The sequence below is a fragment of the Chenopodium quinoa genome, unplaced genomic scaffold (genome assembly GCF_001683475.1).
Source record: "Chenopodium quinoa cultivar QQ74 unplaced genomic scaffold, ASM168347v1, whole genome shotgun sequence".
Classification (NCBI taxonomy): domain Eukaryota; kingdom Viridiplantae; phylum Streptophyta; class Magnoliopsida; order Caryophyllales; family Amaranthaceae; genus Chenopodium; species Chenopodium quinoa.
This window is the reverse complement of record NW_018744701.1, coordinates 1-24,661: the sequence shown is the minus strand read 5'-3', so window position 1 is coordinate 24,661 and position 24,661 is coordinate 1. Positions and strand designations below refer to the sequence as shown.

Sequence of the window (24,661 nt, the reverse complement as noted above, 5' to 3'; positions counted from 1 at the left end):
GACAGTGCTCCGAAATCTCAGCCTCAGCCTCAAGTAACTCAACATGTTTCAGCTGCTAAGTCTGAATCACAGGCTCCAAAAGTTATGCAAGCAAATCCGGGGATTCCAGGGCAGGCATTTGATTACAAGCTTAGAGAGACAAGTCCTATGCTTGGTGGTGGAAGAGTTGTTGGTGGTCGAGTTATACGTTCTAATTACAAACCTGTTAGCACGTATGACCTTGTTGAACAGATGCTATTTCTTTTTGTTCGTGTGGTAAAAAGCTCGTGAACTTCCCACCAAGGATCTTACAGGAAGCCTTGATCCATATGTAGAGGTAAAAGTTGGGAATTACAAAGGGGTTACCAAGTATTTTGAGAAAAAGAAAGATCCTGAATGGAACGAGGTGTTTGCCTCTCTAGGGAGCGTCTTCAGGCATCTGTTTTGGAAGTTCAGGTGAAAGATAAGGATTTGATGAAGGATGATTTTGTTGGAGTCATCCGATTTGATCTTCATGAAGTCCCGACTAGAGTTCCACCTGATAGTCCGTTGGCTCCTCAATGGTATCGTCTTGAAGACAAGAAAGGAGATAGGAGTAATAATAATGGGAACTGATGCTCGCGGTCTGGTATGGTACTCAAGCAGATGAGGCATTTACTGATGCTTGGCATTCTGATGCCATTACTCCTCCTGATATGTCAGCTTCAGCTGCTAACCATATCCGTTCAAAAGTCTACCATTCACCCAGGTTGTGGTACCTTCGAGTCAATGTAATCGAGGCTCAAGACTTGATTACCTCAGACAAAGGCCGGTTTCCTGATTGTTATATAAAGGCGCAGCTTGGAGCCCAAACATTAAGCACAAAGCCTGTTCAAAGCAGGATGGGAAACCCCTTTTGGAATGAGGATCTGATGTTTGTTGCTGCTGAGCCTTTCGATGAGCATTTGATCATCACTGTTGAAGATAGAAAAGGTCAGGGCAAAGAAGAGACGCTTGGCAAGGTCAGTATTCCATTAGCAGCTGTTCGCAAGCGCCCTGATGATAAGAATTTTCCCACTCAATGGATCAACCTTCAGAAAGAGCTCTTCTGACACTGAAGAGGAGAAGAAAGTTAAGTTTGCTAGTAAGTTACATGCTCGTATAAGCCTTGATGGCGGTTACCATGTCCTTAATGAATCTACTTACTATAGTAGTGATCTCAGACCAAGTATGAAGCAACTGTGGAAATCTTCAATTGGTGTTCTTGAACTTGGAATACTGAATGCTGATGGACTCCACCCTATGAAAACAAGAGATGGAAGGGGAACTGCGGATACCTTTTGTGTGGCTAAGTACTGTCAGAAATGGGTTCGTACACGAACAATAATCGACAGTCTTAGCCCCAAGTACAATGAGCAGTACACATGGGAAGTATATGATCCTGCAACTGTTCTTACCATTGGTGTTTTTGACAACGACATATTGCTGGCAACAAAGACACTAAAATCGGAAAAGTGAGGATTCGAATCTCCACCCTTGAAGCAGGCCGTGTATATACTCACTCATATCCCCTGCTAGTCCTCCAACCTTCGGGTTTGAAGAAGATGGGAGAGTTGCATTTGGCTATTCGATTCTCTTGCACAAACATGACCAACATGATGTTTTTGTATGGAAAGCCGCTTCTCCCTAAGATGCATTACTCTAGACCATTGTCTTTGATGCAGACTAATACTTTGAGGGTTCATGCTACAAATGTCTTAGCTTCTAGGCTTAGCAGAGCCGAACCCCCTTTGAAGAAGGAAGTGGTGGAGTATATGTGTGATGTTGATGCACATTTTTGGAGCATGAGGCGAAGCAAGGCTAACTTCTATCGCATAATCTCCCTACTTCAAAGTTTTGATTGCAATCGGGAAATGGTTCACAGATGTGTGTGCTTGGAAAAACCCGGTTACAACTGTCCTCGTTCATTTGCTCTTTTGATGTTGGTTTGTTTCCCTGACCTCATTCTTCCTACAGTGTTCTTGTACATGTTTTTGATCGGGCTATGGAATTATCGGTATAGGCCAAAAAACCCTCCTCACATGGACACAAGGATCTCCTATGCTGACAACACAATCCCTGATGAACTTGATGAAGAGTTTGACACCTTTCCTACAACAAAAGGCACAGACGTGGTGCGAAGAAGGTATGATCGACTCAGGAGCATAGGTGCCAAAGTGCAATCTGTGTTGGGTGATTTTGCTGCTCAGGGAGAAAGGGCTCAAGCATTGCTAAGTTGGCGAGATCCACGAGCCTCAGTTTTATTTCTGACATTCTGCCTGTTTGCTGCATTTGTTCTGTATGCTATTCCTTTCAATGTTATGGCTCTTCTTGCTGGTTTTTATACCATGAGGCATCCGAGGTTTCGCAGTAAGTATCCTTCTTCACCAACAAATTTCTTTAGGAGATTACCAGCAAAGACAGATTGCTTGCTGTAAATAGTGTTATCTTTATCTATAGGCCCTCTGAATTATTCAGTTTTCTGTATGTTGAGATGAGGCCCTCCTTTTTTGCTGCTTATTTATTCCAATTTCCTTGTGGATTTTGGGTAATGTAAACATTCTGTCCCTCAAAAACCGAGTAATACATAATGTATTCATTCATGTGTACTATATTTTGTAAATTTGTGTTTTATCCTTGCCTATTTTCATTTATTACAAATATACAATTTGATAAACAGAATGCAGCCCTTTGTTTTATCATAAACAATATGCAGGTGTTTGAGTAGATTCTACGCACATAAACCTGTGCAATTTCAAAATTGTAGCCCAATGGTCAAAGGGCAATAACAGAGCCCTAAAGGTACGAAGTTAGTTGTCATTTTGATAGTGTAATTTGAACTAGATGCATACGTAGTGTATCAACTTAATCTGGACGTGACTCATTTGCATCTCAGGGAGATTTTATTCTTGTGGAACTGAGTACATGATAATTTGTTTGCTGTGATGAAATTGAGCTTTATTTTACCAAGATTTTACTACATTAGCTCATAATACTTGCTATTATAAAAGATCTTATAACATATTCTTCATCTTAAGCATCAGCCCAAGTAATATTGAGTTGGCCCCACTGACTCTGTGGGACCCCCAGAGCCTTCCAAACAGCCTTAGAAGCAGCAACAATGTTATACCCACAAGGTGGGTGATAACCCTCCCCTGCATCACACCCCTTTGTAGAATCACACTCATCAACCACCTTAGCCTTCACAGTCTTCCCATTCCCACTTATTGCGATCATCTTCCCACACCGTGCCCCACTATTATACCACCCTGTCGAGAGTGCAACCACCAGTGAGTTGTCGGTATGGTAGGCGTTGTCACACTTGGACTGGCTGTTCTGAAAGGCTCTAAGTGTGAGCATTCCCGGTGTTTGGGAGGTTACTGAAGGGGAGCATTGAAAGGTGAAGTAAACTGTGTTTTGGATACAACAGTTGGTGCTGCATTTTCCTGGTGGAGGGCTTGTGGCTCTAAAATAGCCCGTTGTTCGGCAGTTTTGACCTTCAACTTGTACACTATATAATCAGTAACACAACAAATGAAAACCATATGCTAATATTGTTATTTAACATTGTTGTCATTTTTATTTTATTTTTTTGTGTGTAGAGTTTGTGTTTTTGATGCTTTGAAGAATGATATTAGAGGGATATATATATATAATTTAAGGGGTGGTTTTGTTGACATAATAATATATTAATCTTTGTGTTTATCTTGTTACTATTTTAGTGCAAAGTTTAGTCAACTTTGGAGAGCTGGTCATATCATTCATTATTCAACATGACATTTCTTGATAAAGTTTGTCGGTTGACCATGAAGTAGTAGTTAATGGATAAAAATGGGGGTTGGATTGAGAAAAAATTATTAGCAAGAGAATTAAGAGTTAAACGCGTGGTTAGCCTTTCAACGAATGTTATCTATTTGAGTTTAGCTTGGTTTAAAATTGATAAAACTGACTCAATTCGAACATAAATTTGGTAGAAATGAATCGATCTTCCTAGGCTGAGCTACATGTTTGACTTTGTGAGTTCATTCCTGTATGGCTCTATCTATGAAAGCTTTTCCCATGTTTGATGGATTAATTAATTATGGTAGCTTGTAGGTTCTTCATTAATACGGAGTAGGCCATTGGATTTAAGGTTGGACTTGGACGCCCTATCATGTCCACATGAAGCCTTTCTAGGCTAAGTATTCACCCAAATACAAATCTAGGCTATTACTTTGCAACCCATCAAGCCACTTAAAAACACACTCTAGCAGTCTAGCCCAACATTGTCCAAACATAAATTACCATCCTTTTTTTTAAAAAAAAATCCTTTATCAAAAAAATTAAAAGCTACCAATTCATTAAAAAAAAAAAAATTACCATTTTTTTTGGAAGGGAGTCTCAGTCTTCACGACTTCATAATTTTTAAACCGATTAAATATTTTATTAGAGTAAGATAATATTTCAGGAAAAAATAAAATGAGCCATATAGATTTCTTATACAAGTACTATACACGCGATGTACGTGTGTCTCCTACCTTATAAAGTAAAGTATAAACGGGAAAAACACAACATTATTCAAAAGAAATTTATGTCATACATTTAGGAGAAAGTCCTAATATATCATCGTTAGACACAAACAAAATTGCATAACAGTCTTTTGTACTACTGAAAGTCCTATTAGTACTACTGAGATGTTTTTTTCAGTACTACTTAGAGTGTGTCTTTTGTACTACTGAAATCATATATAGGACAACTGAGAATGTTCAGTAGTATAATATTGCCTCTCATTAGTACTCTTAAAAAGTCATTATTTATAAAATTGTCATTATTATATATTTGCTTGTGCCCAACTCTAGGTCCTAGAACTCAGAAGCGCTCTACATTTAGCAACTCTTCACATTCTATATCGATCAATTACAAGTTACAAACAACAAAATTAATGGTCTTTACTCTTTAGTGTAGTGACGTAGAACAAAATGGCGGGAAACGATTACACTACCTTGTTCTGCGACTGTACAGCTACTGTAGCTGCACTAGTTATTACTCCTACTCGTAATCTGTATCGTCTCATCTCAATTGCCCGACTCTACACTCAAAATTCCCACAAATTTCCAGAAAAATCCCACTCAAAACACAATAAATAAAAAAAAAAAATACCCAGAATCTTATAAACATTGAAATGTTACAACTGGGTTTATTTGTGTTTCTTTGTTCAATCCATTCTTAATATCTAGTCTTTTTATTTATTTTAAATTTTTAAATTTTTGCATGCATGTTTTTTTGATTATATAGAGTTTGAAAAGAAAATGAAGAAGATAAAATATGTAGATGATGCTGGTTTTACCTTTATTGATCATCTAATCTCATGGTCAGTTAATGATATACTTGATGATAACTTTTTCAATGACAAGGTTAGTTCCTCATTTCCTCTTATTTAAAATATATTATATGGTTGGTACTTTATGTTTGTAAATTGTGTAATTGAATTGTATGATGAATTGCATGCATGCTTTAGTTGTAGTCCTAGATAGATTATAGATAGGGCAAAAGATTTGATTTTGTTGTTGATTCACTAATTTGTAGTTAATTCCAACAAGTAAATACTGTAAGAAGATTTTATTGCTGTTGTTGACTCTGCATTTTGTGAACTACAGGTCAGGAAGATCCCTTGTCTGTTTCGATCGACAACCGAGTATTTCGATGCATTTGTGTATCCTTTGTTAGAGGAGGCACGAGCCGAATTGTGCTCAAATTTGTCTATGTTATCTAGAGCGCCTTTTGGTAGAGTAGTTTCGTGTTGTAAAGCTACCAAAGATACTAAATTACACTTTTTGTACAATGTTAAGGTTCATCATTGGAGGGTTAATTCTGCTGGTGGAGATAGCAAAACTTATAATGTTTTGCCAGGAGATGTGTTTGTATTGATGGATTCTGAATTTGATGCTGAGGAACCTGTTCTACAGTCGGGGCGAAAATGTGTTCTAGCATCTGTAGTTAATATGTCTCAGGATGATGCAGATGAGGACACTTCTGCTACTTGTATCAGAGTGATTGTGTCTAAAGAGATTGACATGAATGATTTTGTAAATAAATATTTACTTATTGTATTTTTGACTAATGTGATTCCATTTGAACGCATATGGAATGCTTTGCACATGAAGGAGAACTTGAAGTTACTCGAGAAGGTCTTGCACTGTGATTCCTTGGTATGCTTCCAGTCTTATTGTTGAAGTTTTCGTATTTTCGTTCTTGTAATGCTGATGAACTTCTATTCCGCATTTGCCAACATGTTCATGATAGTTATATTATTTGTCATTTGTATCACTAGGATCATCCTAGAAAGAAAGGTTTATGCACATTAGTCGACTTGGAGAATGATTGGACTGTAATTATTCTATGATGATCATAACATTTTGAAGCTGAGAGGCAACTAGAACAAATCTATGTTGCTGATTTAGGACTAGGATGCTTATATATGACTATTTTCATTTTATAATGCATAAATAATTGATAGCAACAACCCATTTAAGGCTTAGTTATAATATATTATTCAATTTTGCAGGACAAAGGAACTGATGGCAATGGCTGTTCAGAAACTGATCATTTCTGGCTCAACAAACTTGGTTCGGGTTTACCACGTCTAAACCCATCTCAGAAGGATGCAATTTCGGCTTCTTTGAAAAATATACAGTGTAAGGACAAGTTTTCTGTTGAACTTGTATGGGGTCCTCCTGGGACTGGTAAATCTAAGATGATCAGCACATTGCTATGCATTCTGCTAAGGCTTAACTGTAGAGGCCTGGCTTGTGCCACAACAAATGTGGCAATTACTGCATTAGCTAGTCAGGTTGTAGAGCTGTTGAGAGCGTGTTCTGCAAGGAATTCAGACAATAGGTTTTGCTCATTGGGCAGCTTACTTTTGTTTGGGAGCAAGAAGCAGGTAGATGTAGGTTCAGATATTGAAGATATTTATTTGGACTACCGTGTTAAGAAGCTAGCAGAGGTTTTTAGCCCCATTAGTGGCTGGCGCTGTTCTTTCTCGTTGTTGTTGAATGAATTCCAGGATTTTTCTTCACAGGATCATTTTCTCACTGGACAACATGGTCAGAATAGGTGCCTTGGCAATTCAGAGCAACTTCTATCCTTTCTTAATTCTATTAGAGATCAGTTCAATGAACTAATTGGTCCTGTCAAGAGATGCATCTCAATCTTTTGTACCCATATGGCAAAAAGTTTCATTCAGGAACACAATATTGAGAACTTGACTAAGCTTTATGATTTGCTTGATTCTTTTGAAAGTTTGCTGTTGCAATATATTGGTCAACTCAGTGGGTTGGCTCCTTGTAGTGGAGTCTTTCAGAAGTCTATTGTGTATATACTAGGTCTTCTCGAAAAGAAGGGAGATGAATGCTTTGATCTTTTACAAAATCTAATTGTTTCTTTGGGCAAACTTAAGTTTCCCCAAGTGACAAATTATGATTTCATCTCGGATTTCTGTTTCCAAATGTCATCCTTGTTATTCTGTACGGCTTCAAGTTCCTATAAATTGTATTATGCGCCTATAAAATCACTCGATGTTGTGGTTATTGATGAAGCTGCGCAGTTGAAGGAGTGTGAGTCCATTATACCACTCCAACTTCCCGATCTAAGGCATGCTATTCTTGCAGGAGATGAGTACCAGCTACAGGCCATGGTGAAAAGTCATGTAAGAATATCGGTCTAAAATTGATTTCTATTTTACTCTTAAAATTTTACTTAATCTTATGATTGTTTATATGATCCAGAAACCTTTCCTTTTTTTGATGCAGATTTCAGCGAGTGTTGATTTTGGCCGAAGTTTATTTCAGAGATTAGGTTTGTTAGGCTGGTCAAAACACCTACTAAACATGCAGTACAGAATGCACCCTTCAATAAGTGCATTTCCAAGGAGGATGTTTTACAGCAACAAAATTACTGATGCACCTAGTGTGAAGAGTGACGGCTATGAGAAACGTTACCTTGAAGGATTATTCTTTGGTCCTTATTCATTTATAAATATTACAGAGGGAAAAGAAGAATTTGATGATAATGGACAAAGCAGAAAAAATATGGTTGAGGCAGCAGTTGTCCGGGCTATAGTACTTCGTCTTTACAAAGGTATGCCACGCGGATAGTTCCCTTTTCAGGTTGCTTACAGAATTTTTATCTTGAAAGATCAACCTACTTATTTTCTCAGTTTCGTAACACATTACAAAAATTAGCTTCTGGATGTGCTGCAAAATGCAGATTTGATCCGTGACTAGAATTTTTTAAATTCTGTTGTAATTGTCTTTATATTCCTTATCAATTGGAAAAATACCTTCCAGTTCCAGCATCGGAGCAGGAACGAACTGTGAAATATTGCCGTTTTCTTCATGAAAAATAATGCTTGTTTTAGTAGTGCGAGTATTTTTTTTTTTTTTTTTTTGGTTACGGTGTAGTATTGATGTTCAGCAAGTAACTAATTTATTATTTTGGCGCACCATTTCTCCTTGATGGAATGTGTGCTACCCCAGGCTTTAGTGACCTGGAAAATGGATCTATATTTTAGCTTTGGACATTTTTTCACTAGGTTCAACATTCTTTATCGAGAGCTGCATTGTTTGAATTGGTATTTTTACTTTTGGGATGCATTGTACACTTGCATTCTATACAAAAATCTGTGTTTTAGGGCCTCTATTTATCTAATACACTAATTGGCCTTTACAAAATTCTTTATTGCTGCATTCTTAGTCTTGGTTCATTTTCTTGTTTGCAGGATGGTGCAAATCACCCTGCAATAAAAAAGTTAGCATTGGTGTAATATCGCCTTATTCTGCACAGGTTAAGGCAATTGAAAGAATGATTGGTCAGAGATTTTCGAATCTGGAAAATTTTACAGTGAACATCAAATCAATTGATGCGTTCCAAGGTGCAGAGGAAGACATAATACTGCTATCTTTGGTCAGATCTAACAACTTTGGCGAAATTGGTTTCTTATCTAATCCTCAACGACTTAATGTTGCATTAACAAGGGCAAGGTATGTCTTGGAAGTACTTCCAAATAATTTTTAGGCTTCACTGCTGTTTTTCCTACACTAGTTATTTTCCAATTTACATTCTTGATTCCAGACATTGCCTATGGGTGCTTGGAAATGGGAAGACTTTAGCCAAAGCCAACCTTATTTGGAGGGATTTTATCACCGATGCTAAAGAGCGGAAATGTTTTTTCAATGCTAATGAAGATGAAAAAATATCAGAAACAATCATTTATGTTAAGAAGGAACTAGATCAGCTGGATGATTTGCTCAGCGGAAATAGTGTGCTTTTTCGTAATGCAAGGTGGAAGGTGGGTAACTCCTCTTATCAAATTAATGATGTTCAATTTAGTTGAACCTTAAACACTTCAGTTTGGGCTTACCTATTCTTGTTGCTGAACATTGCTCATGTTATTTTTCCTAGGTTCTCTTTGCTAGTAATTTCATCAAATCATTTTCAAAGCTGCAATCAAGCCAAACAAAGATGCATGTGTTTAATCTTATAGGCAAACTTTCAAATGGATGGCGACCAAGGAAAATCAAAGTCGATCCTCCTTGTGAGAGCTCTGTTCGAATTGTCAAGCAATTCAAAGTTCAAGGCCTCTATGTCATATGCTCAAATGACATTGTTAAAGAATCAGAATATTTCCAAGTTATGAGGGTTTGGGATATTTTGCCATTGGAAGCAGTGGCCGAATTGGTTAAGAGAATTGACAAACACTATGGTTTATTCACTGAAGAGTTTGTCAGATGCTGCAAGAAAAAATGTATTGAAGGGTATGCTTTCTTTTGTTACATTTTCATCAACATGCATCTATAAGATTGCGAAATTAGGAAAACTATCTTGTTGAAATGATTAATCCTTTTTGGCAATATCTCATTTATCTAATTGATTTGTTATGCTCAGTACGCTGGAAGTTCCCGTATGCTGGAGCAGCAACTCTAATATTGTTCGGTACAAGAGTTGCAGTGATGCTGAGAGAACAAGTATATCAGATGACGATGATGTAGCACCAAGATGTATTGACAAGGCAGAAGTCGAGGAGAGCTTGTTGCTAGTAAAATTTTACTCTTTATCTGTCGGTGTAGTGAAACACTTGATTTCTGTTTCTGATGGTAGGGCATTAGAGCTTCCCATGGAAGTGACAGACAACGAGTGGGAAATAATTCATTACCCAAGAAGCTCTTTTGTGTTAGGAAGGTCTGGCACTGGAAAGACCTTGGTGTTAGTCACGAAACTATTTCAGAAAGAACAACTATATCACATGGCTTTGGGTGGTTCTGATGAGGTACATGGCGATGCTTCCTTGTGTGATGACCCATCAATTAAGCTTGAGGGTAGAAGCGCTATTCTGCGACAACTGTTTGTAACAGTTAATCCGAACTTGTGCCATACAGTAAAACAACACATCTCCAATCTTCAAAGGTAACTGTGAGATACTTTACATTTCTCAATTGTGACATTGTCAACTCCACATTGTCTCTGGGAATTTAAACAGAAAAATGTCGTATATATTAGGGAAGAAGAGTGTATTCAGTATTCAATAGATTTGTGTTCTCGGGTCAATTGTCAATCTCATATGTGTAATTGTTTCACCTCTTAGGGTGTTTTCTGTTAGGAGGAATTCGTTTGGTTTGTATAAGGGTGCAAAGACATTTTCTTCTTCCCGCATTATCCTTATTTTTCTTGCCGATTACTTTCTCTCCTCCCTTTCATCCCCTTCCCACCATCCCCATTCTTTTCCTTCTCTCTAAATTTTATTAAGGTACTAAAGAAGGATACTTAATCTTTTGTAGCATTTTCCCTTTCAAATTTGTCCATGGAAAACAATATCTAGTTGGCAGTGTTTTCTGTCCAACCAAATGGAATTTTAGTGATAATGTTGAGGAGCATGCTCTTGGAGCATGTTTGATTATATGCTAAGCTATTTTGTTATATTGATAATCTCATATCTGTTGTCGTACTGAATTTGGCCTCACTGATGCTTCAGCACTGTTCGTGGAGAAATCTTGAATAAGGAAACCTGCATCCAAGTTTATGATGAGACGCAACTATTTGAAGATATTCCTCACTCTTTCTGGGAGATCCCTGCTGAGTCATATCCTCTTGTGATATCTCTCAAGAAGTTCCTGCTCATGCTGGATGGTACAATAGGTACCTCATATTTCCATAGATTTGTGAAAACTAGACAAACTTGTAGCTTAAAATCAGTTGAGCTGCAAATGATGGAAAGGAAAGAAGTAAGCTTTGATAAGTTTAGTGTCTCATACTGGCCTCACTTCAATTCGACTCTTACAAAGGATCTTGATCCTTCAAGAGTTTTCACTGAAATACTCTCTTGTATAAAAGGTGGAATAAAAGTTGAACAGGGTAGACTCACTTTAGACAGTTATATTCAATTGTCTGACTGCAAAAAGTCAAGCTTAAGTAGGAACGAGAGGGAGGCCATATATGGTATATTCTTGTGCTATGAGAAGATGAAGCTTACAAGAGGTGAGTATGATTTGTCTGATGTAGTGAATGATCTTCATCATCGGTTCAGCCATCAAAGGTATGAAGGTGATGCCTTGGATTTTGTGTATATAGATGAAGTTCAAGATTGGACTGTGCGGCAACTTTCTCTTTTAAAATATGTTTGCAAGAATGTCAAAGAAGGTTATGTGTTTGCTGGTGATACAGCTCAAACAATTGCCCAAGGTGTAGATTTTAGTTTTGATGAGATCAGAAGCTTTTTCTATGTCAATTTTCTCCAAGGCCCGTGTGTGAAAACTAGTAAACAGGATCAAGGAAACATCTGCCCAATTTTTGTGCTGAATCAAAACTTTCGATCCCATGCTGGGATTTTAAAGTTAGCTCACAGTGTCATCAAACTTATCTACCATTTCTTTCCATACTCAATTGATAAGGTTAATCCAGAGTTCAGTCTTATTGATGGAGATGCTCCCATACTGCTGGAGTCTGCATCTGGTGATGAAGATGTTGTCATGAAAATCTTTCAGGACAATAAAAATGATGGCAGGAATACTGTCATTTTTGGAGCTGAACAAGTTATTATTGTACGAGATGAAAGTGTGAGAAATGAAATGCCAAGCCATGTAAAAGGACATGCACTTGTGCTCACGGTATTTGAGTGCAAAGGCTTGGAGTTTAAGGTAAATAACTGTTTGGCTTTTCTATTTCTTGACATTGACTTCTTCATTATTGTTATAAGGTTCTCGCTTGACATTTCTAACTCTATATTGTTTTTGTTTGATGCCTTATTTTTATTTTTATGTTGCAAAAGTTGCTTAATATACCAGCTATGCACTTTGATATTCTGTGATCCTGAAATAGCTTATCCCTGTGACATGTTTATCATCACAGGACGTTCTCTTGTACAACTTCTTTTCATCATCACCTATTAGAGAACATTGGAGTGTAATATATAAATATATGCAAGAGAAGAACCTTGGCTCATCATTTCCACATTTTCCAAAGTTCAATCATGCAAAACATAGTGGTTTGTGCCATGAATTGAAGCAACTATATGTGGCCGTCACCCGAGCAAAGGAAAGATTATGGATCTGTGAGAGCCATGGTAGTCATGCAGAACCTATGGCTAATTACTGGAAAAAATTGAATCTGGTCCGAATTAGACAGTTTGACAATTCATTAGCTCAGGAAATAATATTTCCCAGCTCTAAGGAGGAATGGAAATCGCAAGGTTTCAAGGTTTGTTTTTTGGCTTTATTTGGAAGACATTCATTATTAGTTTTCTCCTCCAATTTCATGTTAACCATCTTAGTTTAATAGATTTTAGAGAACCCATGTGATGCTCATATTAAAATTTAGTAAGTTTGTAAGTCTAATGCATCAGCATTGAGGATTTTGGGATCATAGCTCAATCATTTATCAGATGTACCTATAATTGCTGGCATCATGCTAGGTGTCACCATCAGTGTGTGGTGTTATCTGAGTCAGGAACTCAGGATTTCATACTTGAACTATTGTAACTATTTATTTTGTCTTCAATATTCCTTGCATCCTGATTCACCTTTATATGCAGTTTCTCGAAGTAAGTAACTATGAGACAGCGGCAGTCTGCTTTGGGCGAGCTGGAGATACTTACTGGGAAAAATACGCCCGTGCTACTGGCCTTAAAACAACCGCTGCTCATATGCGTGGCTTGAGTTCTGAAGCAGTCAAAATGCTTACAGAAGCTGCTGAAATCTTTCAAAGCCTAGATAACAACAAAGAGGCCGCTAAGTGCTTCTATGATGCAGGCAATTATGAAAGAGCAGGTAGTAGTGAAAACAGTTACTAATTTCAATGTATTCTGCTATTTTTAGAAACCATTATTTGGAACTATTACTGATATACCTTGAATTCTTTCGCTAGAACATAGCAGACTTTTGACACAGTCCTTTGCAAATGAACATTGAAAAAATAGAAACAAAAGTATAATGGGCAGTATGAATCCTAGTTAGTGAACCTTGTCCTAAGCCTGAAAATGAACTTTTACTATATGATTGAAATTGTAGCCTAAAACCCAATGGAGTTCACATTTAAGTTTACTTCCTTGAATTCTGACCCAGATGAACTGATTATTTCCAGAAATGACGCTATTGAACTTTTTTTTTTTACAGGTGATATATATCTGCAGCACTTTCAAAGTTCTGAGCTTGAAAAGGCTTGTCATTGCTATACCTTGGCCGGTTTTCATGCACGTGCTGCGGAGATCTATGCTGAAAATTACCTCTACAGAGAATGTTTGCATGCATGTAATACAGGAAAATTGTTTAACTTAGGATTGCAGTACGTACAAAGCTGGAAACAGCTGGCTCTTGAGGAGGGAAGCATAGACTTGATAACATTTGAGCAAGAATTCCTGAAGAGTTGTGCTCATGCTTCCTATAAGAAAAAAGACAAGAAAAAAATGATGAAGTATGTTAAGAAATTTAGCTCTCTTGATTCAATGAGGACCTTCTTATGGAATCAAGGGTGTTATGAGGAGGGAATTGACATAGAGATAGAAATGGGCGATATTCAAGAGGGTCTAAGAATCGCAAGAAAAGTAGGATTATTTTTACGTGAGGCAGATTTATTAGAAAAGGCTCAGAATTATGAGGATGCTTCTAGGCTCTATATTTGGTACGTGTTTGGTAAATGTTGTTGGGCATCTGGTGGAAAAAATTGGCTCGAAAGAGATCTTTTGTTGAAAGAGGAATTGTTGTCCAGAGCTGAAGCTTCTGCTCTCAATGCTTCAGCTGATTTTCACAAACAAATTCATACAGAAGTTCTGCTTTTGTCAACTCAAAGTACTGGGTTGTCTGAACTGGAGAAGCAGTTAGAAGTCTCCCAAAAAAGCGGGAATTTGAAATGGGAGGTCATATGTACTAGAAAAATTCTTGAAATCCTTCTTCAGACTCAGACTTCACCATTTAAATGGGAATCTGACTCGCGAGAAATGATCTCAGGTGGCCAGGTCTCAGTTGAAAAACTGATATACTTTTGGTCATCCTGGAAAGAGAAGATTTTGACAACCTTGGAACACCTAAAGAGTTTACCAGCACATGATAATCACTGGGACTTCTGTCTACATTATTTTGGCGTGCGAAAGCATCCAAACACTGGTTACTTTATGCTCTATCCTGATGCTGAATGGGTGTCGAAATATCCGAAAAAGAATAATCAAAGACTTGGCACAGAACATTTGGTGACTTCTATTCGACATTACTGGTGTTCAGAGTTACTCTCAGTTGGCTGTAATATGCTGGAGTATCTGAATATCTTTCAGAAGTTTTCTGCTGATTCGATGCCTATGATTTGCAAAAGTAGGATTGTTGATCATATTTTTGAATGTACCCTTTTTTTGATGGAGTCGGATTATTTAAGGCAATGGGGTCAAGTGTCAACTGCTCGAATGTATTATGCGACAAAATGGTATGCTGCTGCTGTGTTTACCACTGAATGGTACAACCTTATCCTACATGATCAAGTAAAGAACCGAAGCTCCATCATCACACGAAAACTGAGGGCAAAACTAGATCATTATTTGCCTAATATGTGAAAGATTTGAATTCCAATCTTTGTTGAGTAATGTCAGCTAATTGCATTGTTTGCTTGAGTTGCTAAATTATGTTTGCTAGCCTGGTGTCAAGTAAATATCTGAAATAGCAGACATTAATCTAGCTGAAGTTATTGATAACACTTTCATCTTGTCTTATATCTTTTAACTCAGGGAAGTGGATTACCATTTGTTAGGATTAGTGTGGAGATAGATAAATACATGGAGACATAAGGAGATTGCATAGAAGCTGCCTTATTGTTAAGGTTCGACCAAACTTGTGAAAAGTTCGGTCGAACCCGGTTTTAAGTCAGTAGGTGCAAGCTAGTGACCAAACCCAAGGAGTTCGACCGAACCACCCCAGGTTCGACCGAAGTAGGTTCGGCCGAACCTCCCTGCTCCCTATTTCGTCGCTTCGTTTTCGGCTTGTGCGATTTGCTTTAATCTTAGCCGTTGGATTGTATTTTCTACCTAGACTATATATACCTTTTCTAAGCCTCTTTGTTGATTATTCACAAACATTTAAACACATAGAGAGGTTTTGAGAGGGTTTGTGAGGAGCATTTGAATTCTATACAATTCATGCTTGTAATTCTTGAGTTCATTCATCATCAATATTACTCCATAGTGCAAGGGTGGGTTTTTTCTCCCGGTTCTCGGGTTTTCCCACAGTAACATTGTCTTCCTTTTACTTGCTTTAATTCCTTCAAAGTTGTTCTTGATTGTTATGCTTGTTTGTTCATTGCTATTGTGGGTTGATTGCAAGTTAGTTGAACACTTTAATCCTTACACCATTAACTTCCATCTTATGTTAATATATAATACCCTTTACTGCATGAGTCCTATACTCTTTGTGCTACCCTGCCGACTGCCGTGCCCAACTTTGTCAAATACCTCTTTTTTACAATAGGAAGAGAAGCTCTAGTTTCCTTAGTTTTGCTCTATGTTGCCAACCTCATTCTCAAATCCATTACAAAAAATCAATGTGAAAAATAAACTTAAGTGCAAAAAAAAAAAAAAAAAAAAGTGTTAAGAAAATTATTTTACACCCTTTCCGGTAAGATTGATTTAGCTTTTGATTTTTTATTACATTAATTTCTTATACGAAGTATTTCGTAACTTTTAAATTTTATGAAGAATTACTTCTTACACACCTAATTATTTGTGTGTTTAAGTTAGCGTGTATCACAATCCACACCCTTGACGTGTTCCTGTAATATAAAGAAAATGTTGATTTACTTACGAAAATGTCATATTGACTGATATGTTTCTATTTACAGAAATGTCACCAAATAAACAATTTTTGTTCATCACGATGATTAACTGGGGCTCCCTCTTATTTCCACCTATCTATTTACGGAATTCACTTGCATCGTCTAAATATTTTGTTGCACCCACTCTTATCTTCTTTTTTTTTTTGGCAATTTTATACAATAATTGAGATTAACAAAAAAAATATGGAGGTACTAGCATATTACACAATGTAAAACAACAATTACTCATACTGCATAAACAAAAAAAAAAAAAAAAATCGCTCAATAATTACTCTCTTGGTCTCTTATTTGTTTTGCCTCAATTTTCTTTTTAGGCCGTCATTTTAATTTCGACCCATTTTATTTTTGAACATATAGGATTACACTTTTACTCTCACAATCACCCCTTTAACCCACTACTTTTCTCTCTCATCATTTTTTCCAATTAAAAGTTAATAAAGTAACATTTGTCTATGGGGTAAAAAATAAGAAACGAAGAAATACCTTGTAGTTTAAAGTTTAAACCAAGTTTACTAGCTGAGTATGAATTGGGTATTAGCGTAGTACACAATGACACATTGTAGAACAATACTACGGGGTGCACACAAAAAATAACTATGGAGTAGACGTTATAAATATAATCAATGGCGGCAAACATATGCAGTGTACCCCGTGCCACAACTGCTAAGCTGTAGTGACGTTTCATCTCTCTCCCCATCATTTCCATTATCATCAATAATCGCACTTGAAAATAAACCCATTTTTTGAAAATCCCACTTAAAAATAAATCAAAATGACTACCAAAATTCCTTCATTTTAACACCCACAACATAAATCATCATCATTCTTGAACTGGGTTTGTTTCATTCTTTGTAATTTCAACTTTTTCATGTCTGTTATTGATCATTTTCTTGAACACAACTTGATTTTTTAGGCTATAAAATCTAATATTTACTTGAATTTGGTTCTTGATGATTTGACGCAGGGGAAGAAAGAGAATTATGGATTTGGAATCCGGAAAGATTGAAAAAATTGTAAGAGATCAAATGCTCTCTTCAAGAAAAGTTAGAAGTAAGAAATGTAAGCTACATAATCTTATAGGAAAAATATTTGGTCCATTTTCATTTATAAACATCTCTCAAGGAAGAGAAGAAGTTGATGATGATGGGCATAACACTAGAAATCTGGTTGAAGTGGCAGTTTTGATGAATATTGTGCAACGTTTGCACAAAGGTAAACCGCCCTTTTAAACGTATTAGGAGTGGATTGTTTCCTTTATGTGTGTATTTGACTGTTCTCTGAGTAGTGTAAATTGTGATTAGTTATTATTGATAGTGGGTTGCATACTTGCATGTCAAGTCTCAACCAACAAATGTTATGTGAATGTGTTTGATGAGTCCGAACCCTAACCGGGCTTCTCGATATTTAAGGACCGTGCAGCTTGGTTACGGGTAAGGGTGATTCGTGGTTTTGTTGTTGTTCACTCCGTTGTTCTGAGTTGGGTATTCTTGTTTGACATGGGTACGTGTCCAAGTGTGCTATTTTGTGAAAATTTTCTATGATTTTGGCTTTGGCCTAAACACATATATATTAATATATCCTATTTATGTTTAAGTGTTGAGAATCTAACATGGGCACTTGAGGTAAATGAAGAATCCAAGTAACATAGGTTGTTGGCTATATCTGTTATTCCTTGTCAACTTTTTTGTACATAAGTTAGGTTTGGTATGGGTTGCTCAAATTCTTAATGTGGCTCTTACATCTGCTCAAAACATGTACATAGATGTTAAGATTAGAGATTGGTCTATTATAAAGCTTTTTTCCAATATGATGATTTCCATGATACCTGAAGTTTTTGCTGTTGTACACAGAATGGCAGTGCTACAGCCAAAAGATTTCTGTGTGTATAGTATCTCAAGGTGTAGCACAAGTTAAGGATATTGAGAGAAGAATTGGGAAAAGATATGAAAAGCTTTTAAACTTTGAGTTGAAGGTGAAATTAGTTGAAGGATTCCAGGAAGGTGGCGAAGCAGATATTGTTATAGTATCTACTGTAAGATCCAATTCTGCTGGATCTTCTGAGTTCCGCTTAGATCATGGAATGGCTGATGTTGCTTCGAGTAGGGCCAGGTATGACTTAGGATGATGTCTCTGGACTAATTATAGTTTCTGTTGGCTTTTTTTTAATCAAGTAAACCTGCTCTTCCTCTTTTTAAACAATTGTAGGCATTGCCTCTGGATACTGGGGAACAAGGAAACCCTTGCTGAAGCAGATACTTTCTGGAAAGATATTATTTCTGATGCCAAACTGCACAGCTGTTACTTTAATGCTGAAGAAGACGAGAATTTAGCTAAAGTCATTGTAGATGTTAAAAGCAAGTTGGATGAACTTGAAGACTTGCTTGATAAGGATAATAATATTTTCAAAGCTTCAGGGTGGAAGGTATACCTTTGCTCTATCCTTCCAGAAATATGCATATTCTGTTGAATTTTGTGATAATATTGCAACATTAAACTGAGTTTTCACAATCCTTTAATTTGTAGGTTGTCTTCAGTGAGAATTTTGTCAAATCTTTTGCCAAGCTGCCCTCAATCTACTCTAAGAAGCTTGTGGTGAATTTTATTTTGAAGTTAGCTAATGGCTGGCGGCCAAAAAATAAGAACACTGATCTGGTCTGTGAAAGTGCTGTTAGAATTGTAAAACAATTTGAGGTTGAGGGTCGGTATATCATTTGCACAAATGATATAATCAGGTTACAGGGATATGCTACTCAAATCTTGAAGGTCTGGGATATCTTGCATTTGGAAGATGTACCAGCATTAGTCAGTAAACTTGACATAATATATGGAGCATTTACTGATGAATTCCTTGCATGCTGCAAAGAAAAATGTCTCCAGGGGTATATTCTCTTTATATAATTTGTATATCATTCTATTTACAAGTTAAATTCAGTGAGCGATCAGTCTCCAAAGATGTACTGAAGTGCTTAGACGACACAACTGCACCATAAGAATTAATATGCTGCTGCATTGAGCTTAAAAGAAACTACCTTTGTTTATCTGTACCTTTGTATGTGCGTCTAGAAAATGTTGACAAAAGATGAAAAGAAGCACCAGATGTGGCTTTCCATCTTTTCCTAATGTTCTCTATGTTTGTTTATGTAGGAAGTTGGAACTCCCAAGAAACTTTACTTCATTTGATGTTGCACGGTTCAAAGTTGTTAATAACGCAAAATCAACAAGTTCTTTGGATGCTGATAGTGTTGGAACAAGCTTTTTTGAGAATGCAAAAGTCAAGGAGAGTTTGCTGCTTATGAAATTCTATCCATTTTCTGAGGGTGTCTTGAGTCACTTGATGTCTGCGTATGATGGGTTGCTTTTGAATGTCCCTTTGAGGTATCAGACCAAGAAAGAGAGGCAATTTTCAATGGCAAAAGCACCTTCATTTTAGGACGATCTGGCACAGGTAAAACAACAGTGTTGGTGATGAAGTTGTTTCAAAAGGAACAACAACATCACATAGTTTCAGAAGGAAATCTACATGACGCCTTGATGAGTGAGTTTTCAACCAATGCTCCTGGTAGAATGGGAGCGCCCCTTCGCCAACTTTTTGTGACCGTAAATCCAAAACTTTGTTTTGCCGTCAAACACCACATCAAAAATCTTAAGAGGTCTGTGAACCTTTTCATTATCTTTTTCCCCTGCAATATATAATATACTTCATATGCTAATGAGCTACCATGCTGGTGTATGTGCAAATGAGCTTACCTTGCTGGTGTACTCTAGTATGGACCGTATTGATAAAATGTTACAGCACTTATTAATTGCCTGTGGAGAAAATCTTCTATAAGAAAATGCACTTTTCATTCTCCTTTTTTAGAAAATCTTCTATAAGAAAATGCACTTTTCATTCTCGTTTTTTAAAAGTTGGCTTGTGTTCCTAGCATTATTGATTTATCTTATGGTTGTTACAGCTTTGTTAACGGAGAAAACTTTGGTGAGGGATGTGTCTTCAATGATGTGATTGAAATGGATGAATATGAGAAGTTCAAGGACATCCCAGAGTCTTTTCAAGATATTCCTTTAAATGCCTTTCCACTTGTGATAACATTTAATATGTTTTTGCTGATGCTTGATAGAAGCTTTGGTTTGTCATATTTTGATAGATTTACGGATATTAGGAAAATCTGTTATATGGAAACTGCAAGTTTCAGACTGGTTGTTCAGGCAGTAAGAAGGAAAGAGGTTACATTTGAGAAATTTAGATCATCTTATTGGCCTCATTTCAACTCCCAGCTCACAAGAAAGCTTGATCCTTTAAGAGTTTTCACCGAGATTAATTCCTGTATAAAAGGTAGGCTACATTATGGGGAGGGTGATAACAACAATCTGAGTTTGCAGAGTTATATGCAATTATCTAAGGCCCGAGTATCAAAATTCAGTGAGGATGAAAGAGAGGTAATATATAAGGTATTTGGGGACTATGAGAAAAAGAAGGTTGTACGAGGAGAATTTGATTTGGCTGATCTAGTGAATGATCTGCTTTGTCGTTTTAAGTGTGAAAATTATGAAGGTGAGCTCATGGATTTTGTTTATATTGATGAAGTCCAGGATCTAACCATGAAGCAACTTGCCCTCTTCAAGTACATATGCAGTAATGTGGAGGAAGGCTTTGTATTTGCAGGTGACACTGCGCAGACTATTGCTAGAGGCATTGATTTTAGATTTGAGGATATAAGAAAGCTTTTCTACGAGGAGTTTCTCAATAATATGGAAGTTGTTGGAGATGAGCAAAAGAAGATTAAAGGGCTAATATCTCCTACCTTTCAACTAAGCCAAAATTTTCGGACTCATGCTGGAGTTTTAAATTTAGCTCAGAGTGTTATTGACCTTATCTGGCATTTTTTTCCCAATTCTATTGATCCCCTTAAACCGGAAACTAGTCTCTTATGTGGGGAACTTCCAATACTACTGGATTGTGAAAATTGCGAAGATGCCCTCATAAAGATTTTTCAAGACAAAGCAAGTCAAGGTGACAACAGCAATAGCATTAGCTTTGGATCCGAACAGGTGATAATGGTCAGAGATGATCATGCGAGAGACAAAGTAGGCAAATTTGTTGGCAGACAGGCCCTTGTGCTGACAATCTTTGAGTGCAAAGGCTTGGAGTTTGAGGTAATATTAGTACATTCTATTTGGATGTGTAAGTTGCTCTAGCTATATTGATTTCTGTATATAAGCCTTCTTATTATCTGCTGCAATCAATGCTCTCCTCGTTTCAAGGTGTGTTTTTTTTTTTTTTTTAGGGGGTGGGTGGGGGGATTTGCCGATTTGGTCTTGAAATCGCAGCTTATGGCTTTATTGTCCCTTCTTGTTGCAATTTCCTTTGGGATTGCATTATTTAGTCAAACTGTTCTTGGAGTGTCGAATTTCCAGGATTGCCTACTGCAATACTTACTTTCTCGGCATTTAAGCGTGTTACTGAAAGCCATCATTATCCCTATAGCCATATTAAGTGTTTTCTCGTTCCAAAGTCTGATTATAACCCTCTTTAACTGCAAATAGAAATCGAGACCGTTCAAGTAACACTCTATTCTTGTTATTGCAGGATGTGCTGTTGTATAACTTCTTTGGATCCTCACCATTAAGAGAACAGTGGAGAATTATTTATGAATACGTGGAGGAAAAGCTCTGTGCTTTGAATTTAGAAACTTATCCAAGTTTTACAAATGCAAAGCGTGATGTTTTGTGTTATGAGCTAAAGCAATTGTATGTAGCCATTACTCGTACAAGACAAAGGCTTTGGCTATGTGAAGACAGCGATAGTTTTTGATCTCCTATGGCTGACTATTGGCGAAAGCTGAATCTCATTCAAGTTAAAAAGTTGGATGAGTCATTTGCACGGTCTATGCAAGTTGCTAGTAGCTTAGAGGACTGGAGATGGCGGGGTAAAAAGGTTTGTCTTATTAATTCATGGTATTAAGGTTCTTGCTTTTCTATTTTTTAAATTTTCTTGTTGCAGATAAAGTACTCCTGTCTCATGTGTCTGCAATTTATTAGTCTGACCTCATATGCCCCATTTAGATTCCTCACTTCCTTTGATTGGGCCTTTTCCAATTACAGATGCTAGAGGTGCATAACTACAAGGCTGCTACGCAATGTTTTGAACGCGCTGGAGATTTTTACTGGCAAAAGTTTGCCAAAGCCTCTAGCTTTAAGGCAGCTGCTGACAACTTACGAGGTTTAAGCATGGAAAAGTCTTTGGAAATGCTCAGAGAAGCTGCTGAGCTATTTGAAAGCATAAGAAACATCAAGAAAGCAGTCGAATGTTACATAGATGCTGAAGACTATGAAAAAGCAGGTAGTGTTTATAGCTATCCCCCAGCCAAGCCTCAGGGAGTGCTAGAGAGAAATTTATATTTGGCATGAATTTGATACTGATACCCTATGGAAATATATATACCTTTAGTAAATACTCTGTACATGATCTTGATTTACGTGGTAAAAATTACATCCTTCAAGAGATGATGGTCCAAGTATAGAAGCGCAGTTGAAGAGTTGGTGTTCATTGTATTTTAGATTGACTAATAGGATAGACAGCCTGATAGAAGTAATACTAGTTGGCTATCTTGCACCATATGCTGAAAAACTTATGTATCTGACAGTCAAGTCTATTGTTTATGCCTGTTTGGTATCTGATTACTTACTAATGTGTATGCTTTGCAGGTAAGTTATGTCTTGAAGAATCAGATCTGCAAAGAGCAGGTGAATGTTTCACCCTGGCAAGATGCTATAAACTTGCTGCTGAGGTGTATGATGAGGGACTTTATTTCAATGAATGCTTGTATACTTGCTCGGAGGGTAAGTTGTATGACTTGGGTTTGTGTTACATACGAAGTTGGAAACAAAAGTATCATGGTAAGCCTACAAAACAAAGGATCGACTTCAATGCAAGTGAACAAAAGTTTCTTCGCAAATGTGCACTTGCATGTTTTGAGCAGCAAGACCAGCAAACTATGATGAAATATGTTAGAGATTTTAGCTCTCCGGAATCAAAGCGAAATTTTTTGAAGAAGTTGAGCTGCTTTGATGAACTTTTTGAGTTGGAGTTATAATATAAGAATTATCTAGAAGCTGCAAAATGTGCTAGACAAATGGGTGATATTTTACTGGAGGCGGATATGTCAGGAAAAGCTGGTGATTATGAAGAAGCATCTAGGCTCTATCTTGCCTTTGCGTTTGCTGGCAGTCTTTGGGCAGATGGTAGCAAGGGATGGCCTCTAGAAGAGTTTCAATCAAAAAAGCATCTTTTGTCAAAAGCCACAGCTCATGCTCGTAACTGTCCACGCCATTTCAATGAGGTGTGTGAAAATATCAAGCTCATATCAAGTGATGAAGTCGACTTACATGAGTTGCAAAAGCAGTTGGCATTGTCACGACAGCATAAAAATTTAAGGGGAGAAATCTTGTCTACTCGTAGAATTCTGGACAGGCTTCTTGCAACTGATGTTTCAATGCATGAATCAAGACGAAATAGAATTAAAAATCCATTGAATTGGATATCTGTGACAGAATTGATTCATCACTGGAACGTGTGGAAACAGAAGATTGAGACAATATTCAAGTACCTTGACTCTTTGACAGAACAAGGAACTAGTGGTTTTCAAGAATATGAAAATTTCTGCTTGGAATATCTTGGTGTGAGAAAACGGTCCATCTGCCCAGATGCTGATTATTTTCTTCTCTATCCAGATGTTGAATGGGTGAAATATGTGCCCAGAAGATCTGAAGTTAAGATGGAAAGTATTGATGCTAACCAACTGGTGTACGCTGCAAAAAGGCATTGGTGTGCCGAGATATTCTCTGTTGGCTTGAAATATTTGGAGCTTATTGAATCTTTCCGAATTGTAGCTGTTGAAAATTCCATGCCAATGTACCGTATAAGCCAGACTCTGATTCATATTTTTGAAGCTGCACAGCTTCTTATCATACAGTCCAGATATCTGACGCAGGCAAATGATGTTTTACCTTCTCTGATGAACTACATTGATCACTCAGCAAGAATACTTTCTCCATTTCTTTTCTCTAGATTTGGGAAACAAGAGATTTATGGGGTCTAAAGACCTTGCGATGCAAAGCAACACTTCAAGAAACCTGCTGAAAAAAGCCATACTGAAGAAGTTCATGGTTGAGGTAGATGAAGCTTTGCCAACACTTTCACAAGTCAGTCAGGGGCAGTAATATTATTTGGATCGAATTGGAAAAAATAATGAAAAATATGAGGGAGTTACAAGCAAGATCAAGACTAGTTCTCCTTGGAATTCATTGATTAAGAATCTTGTGACTG

At 37.1% G+C, this 24,661-nt stretch overlaps 2 protein-coding genes and 2 pseudogenes across 2 annotated transcripts; 3 read left to right on the top strand and 1 right to left on the bottom strand.

The window, feature by feature from the left end:
* Positions 1-6: 6 nt before the first annotated feature.
* LOC110702733 lies at positions 7-2,631 on the top strand (annotated as a pseudogene).
* Positions 2,632-2,898: 267 nt separating this feature from the next.
* LOC110702732 lies at positions 2,899-4,408 on the bottom strand (annotated as a pseudogene).
* Positions 4,409-4,955: 547 nt separating this feature from the next.
* LOC110702731 lies at positions 4,956-15,377 on the top strand. Its single transcript, XM_021880482.1, has 14 exons — positions 4,956-5,031; positions 5,272-5,390; positions 5,634-6,185; positions 6,308-6,364; positions 6,542-7,684; positions 7,788-8,115; positions 8,756-9,017; positions 9,109-9,325; positions 9,439-9,791; positions 9,922-10,440; positions 11,006-12,167; positions 12,379-12,726; positions 13,061-13,295; positions 13,641-15,377. Exons 1-14 carry the CDS (start codon positions 4,956-4,958, stop codon positions 15,062-15,064), a joined length of 6,795 nt encoding a protein of 2,264 aa, XP_021736174.1. The 3' UTR covers positions 15,065-15,377.
* Positions 15,378-16,958: 1,581 nt separating this feature from the next.
* LOC110702730 lies at positions 16,959-22,147 on the top strand. Its single transcript, XM_021880481.1, has 9 exons — positions 16,959-17,005; positions 17,300-17,547; positions 18,035-18,116; positions 18,202-18,444; positions 18,541-18,757; positions 18,859-19,214; positions 19,480-19,710; positions 20,289-21,489; positions 21,923-22,147. The coding sequence occupies exons 1-9, from the start codon at positions 16,959-16,961 to the stop codon at positions 22,145-22,147; spliced, it is 2,850 nt and encodes a 949-aa protein (XP_021736173.1).
* Positions 22,148-24,661: the final 2,514 nt, after the last annotated feature.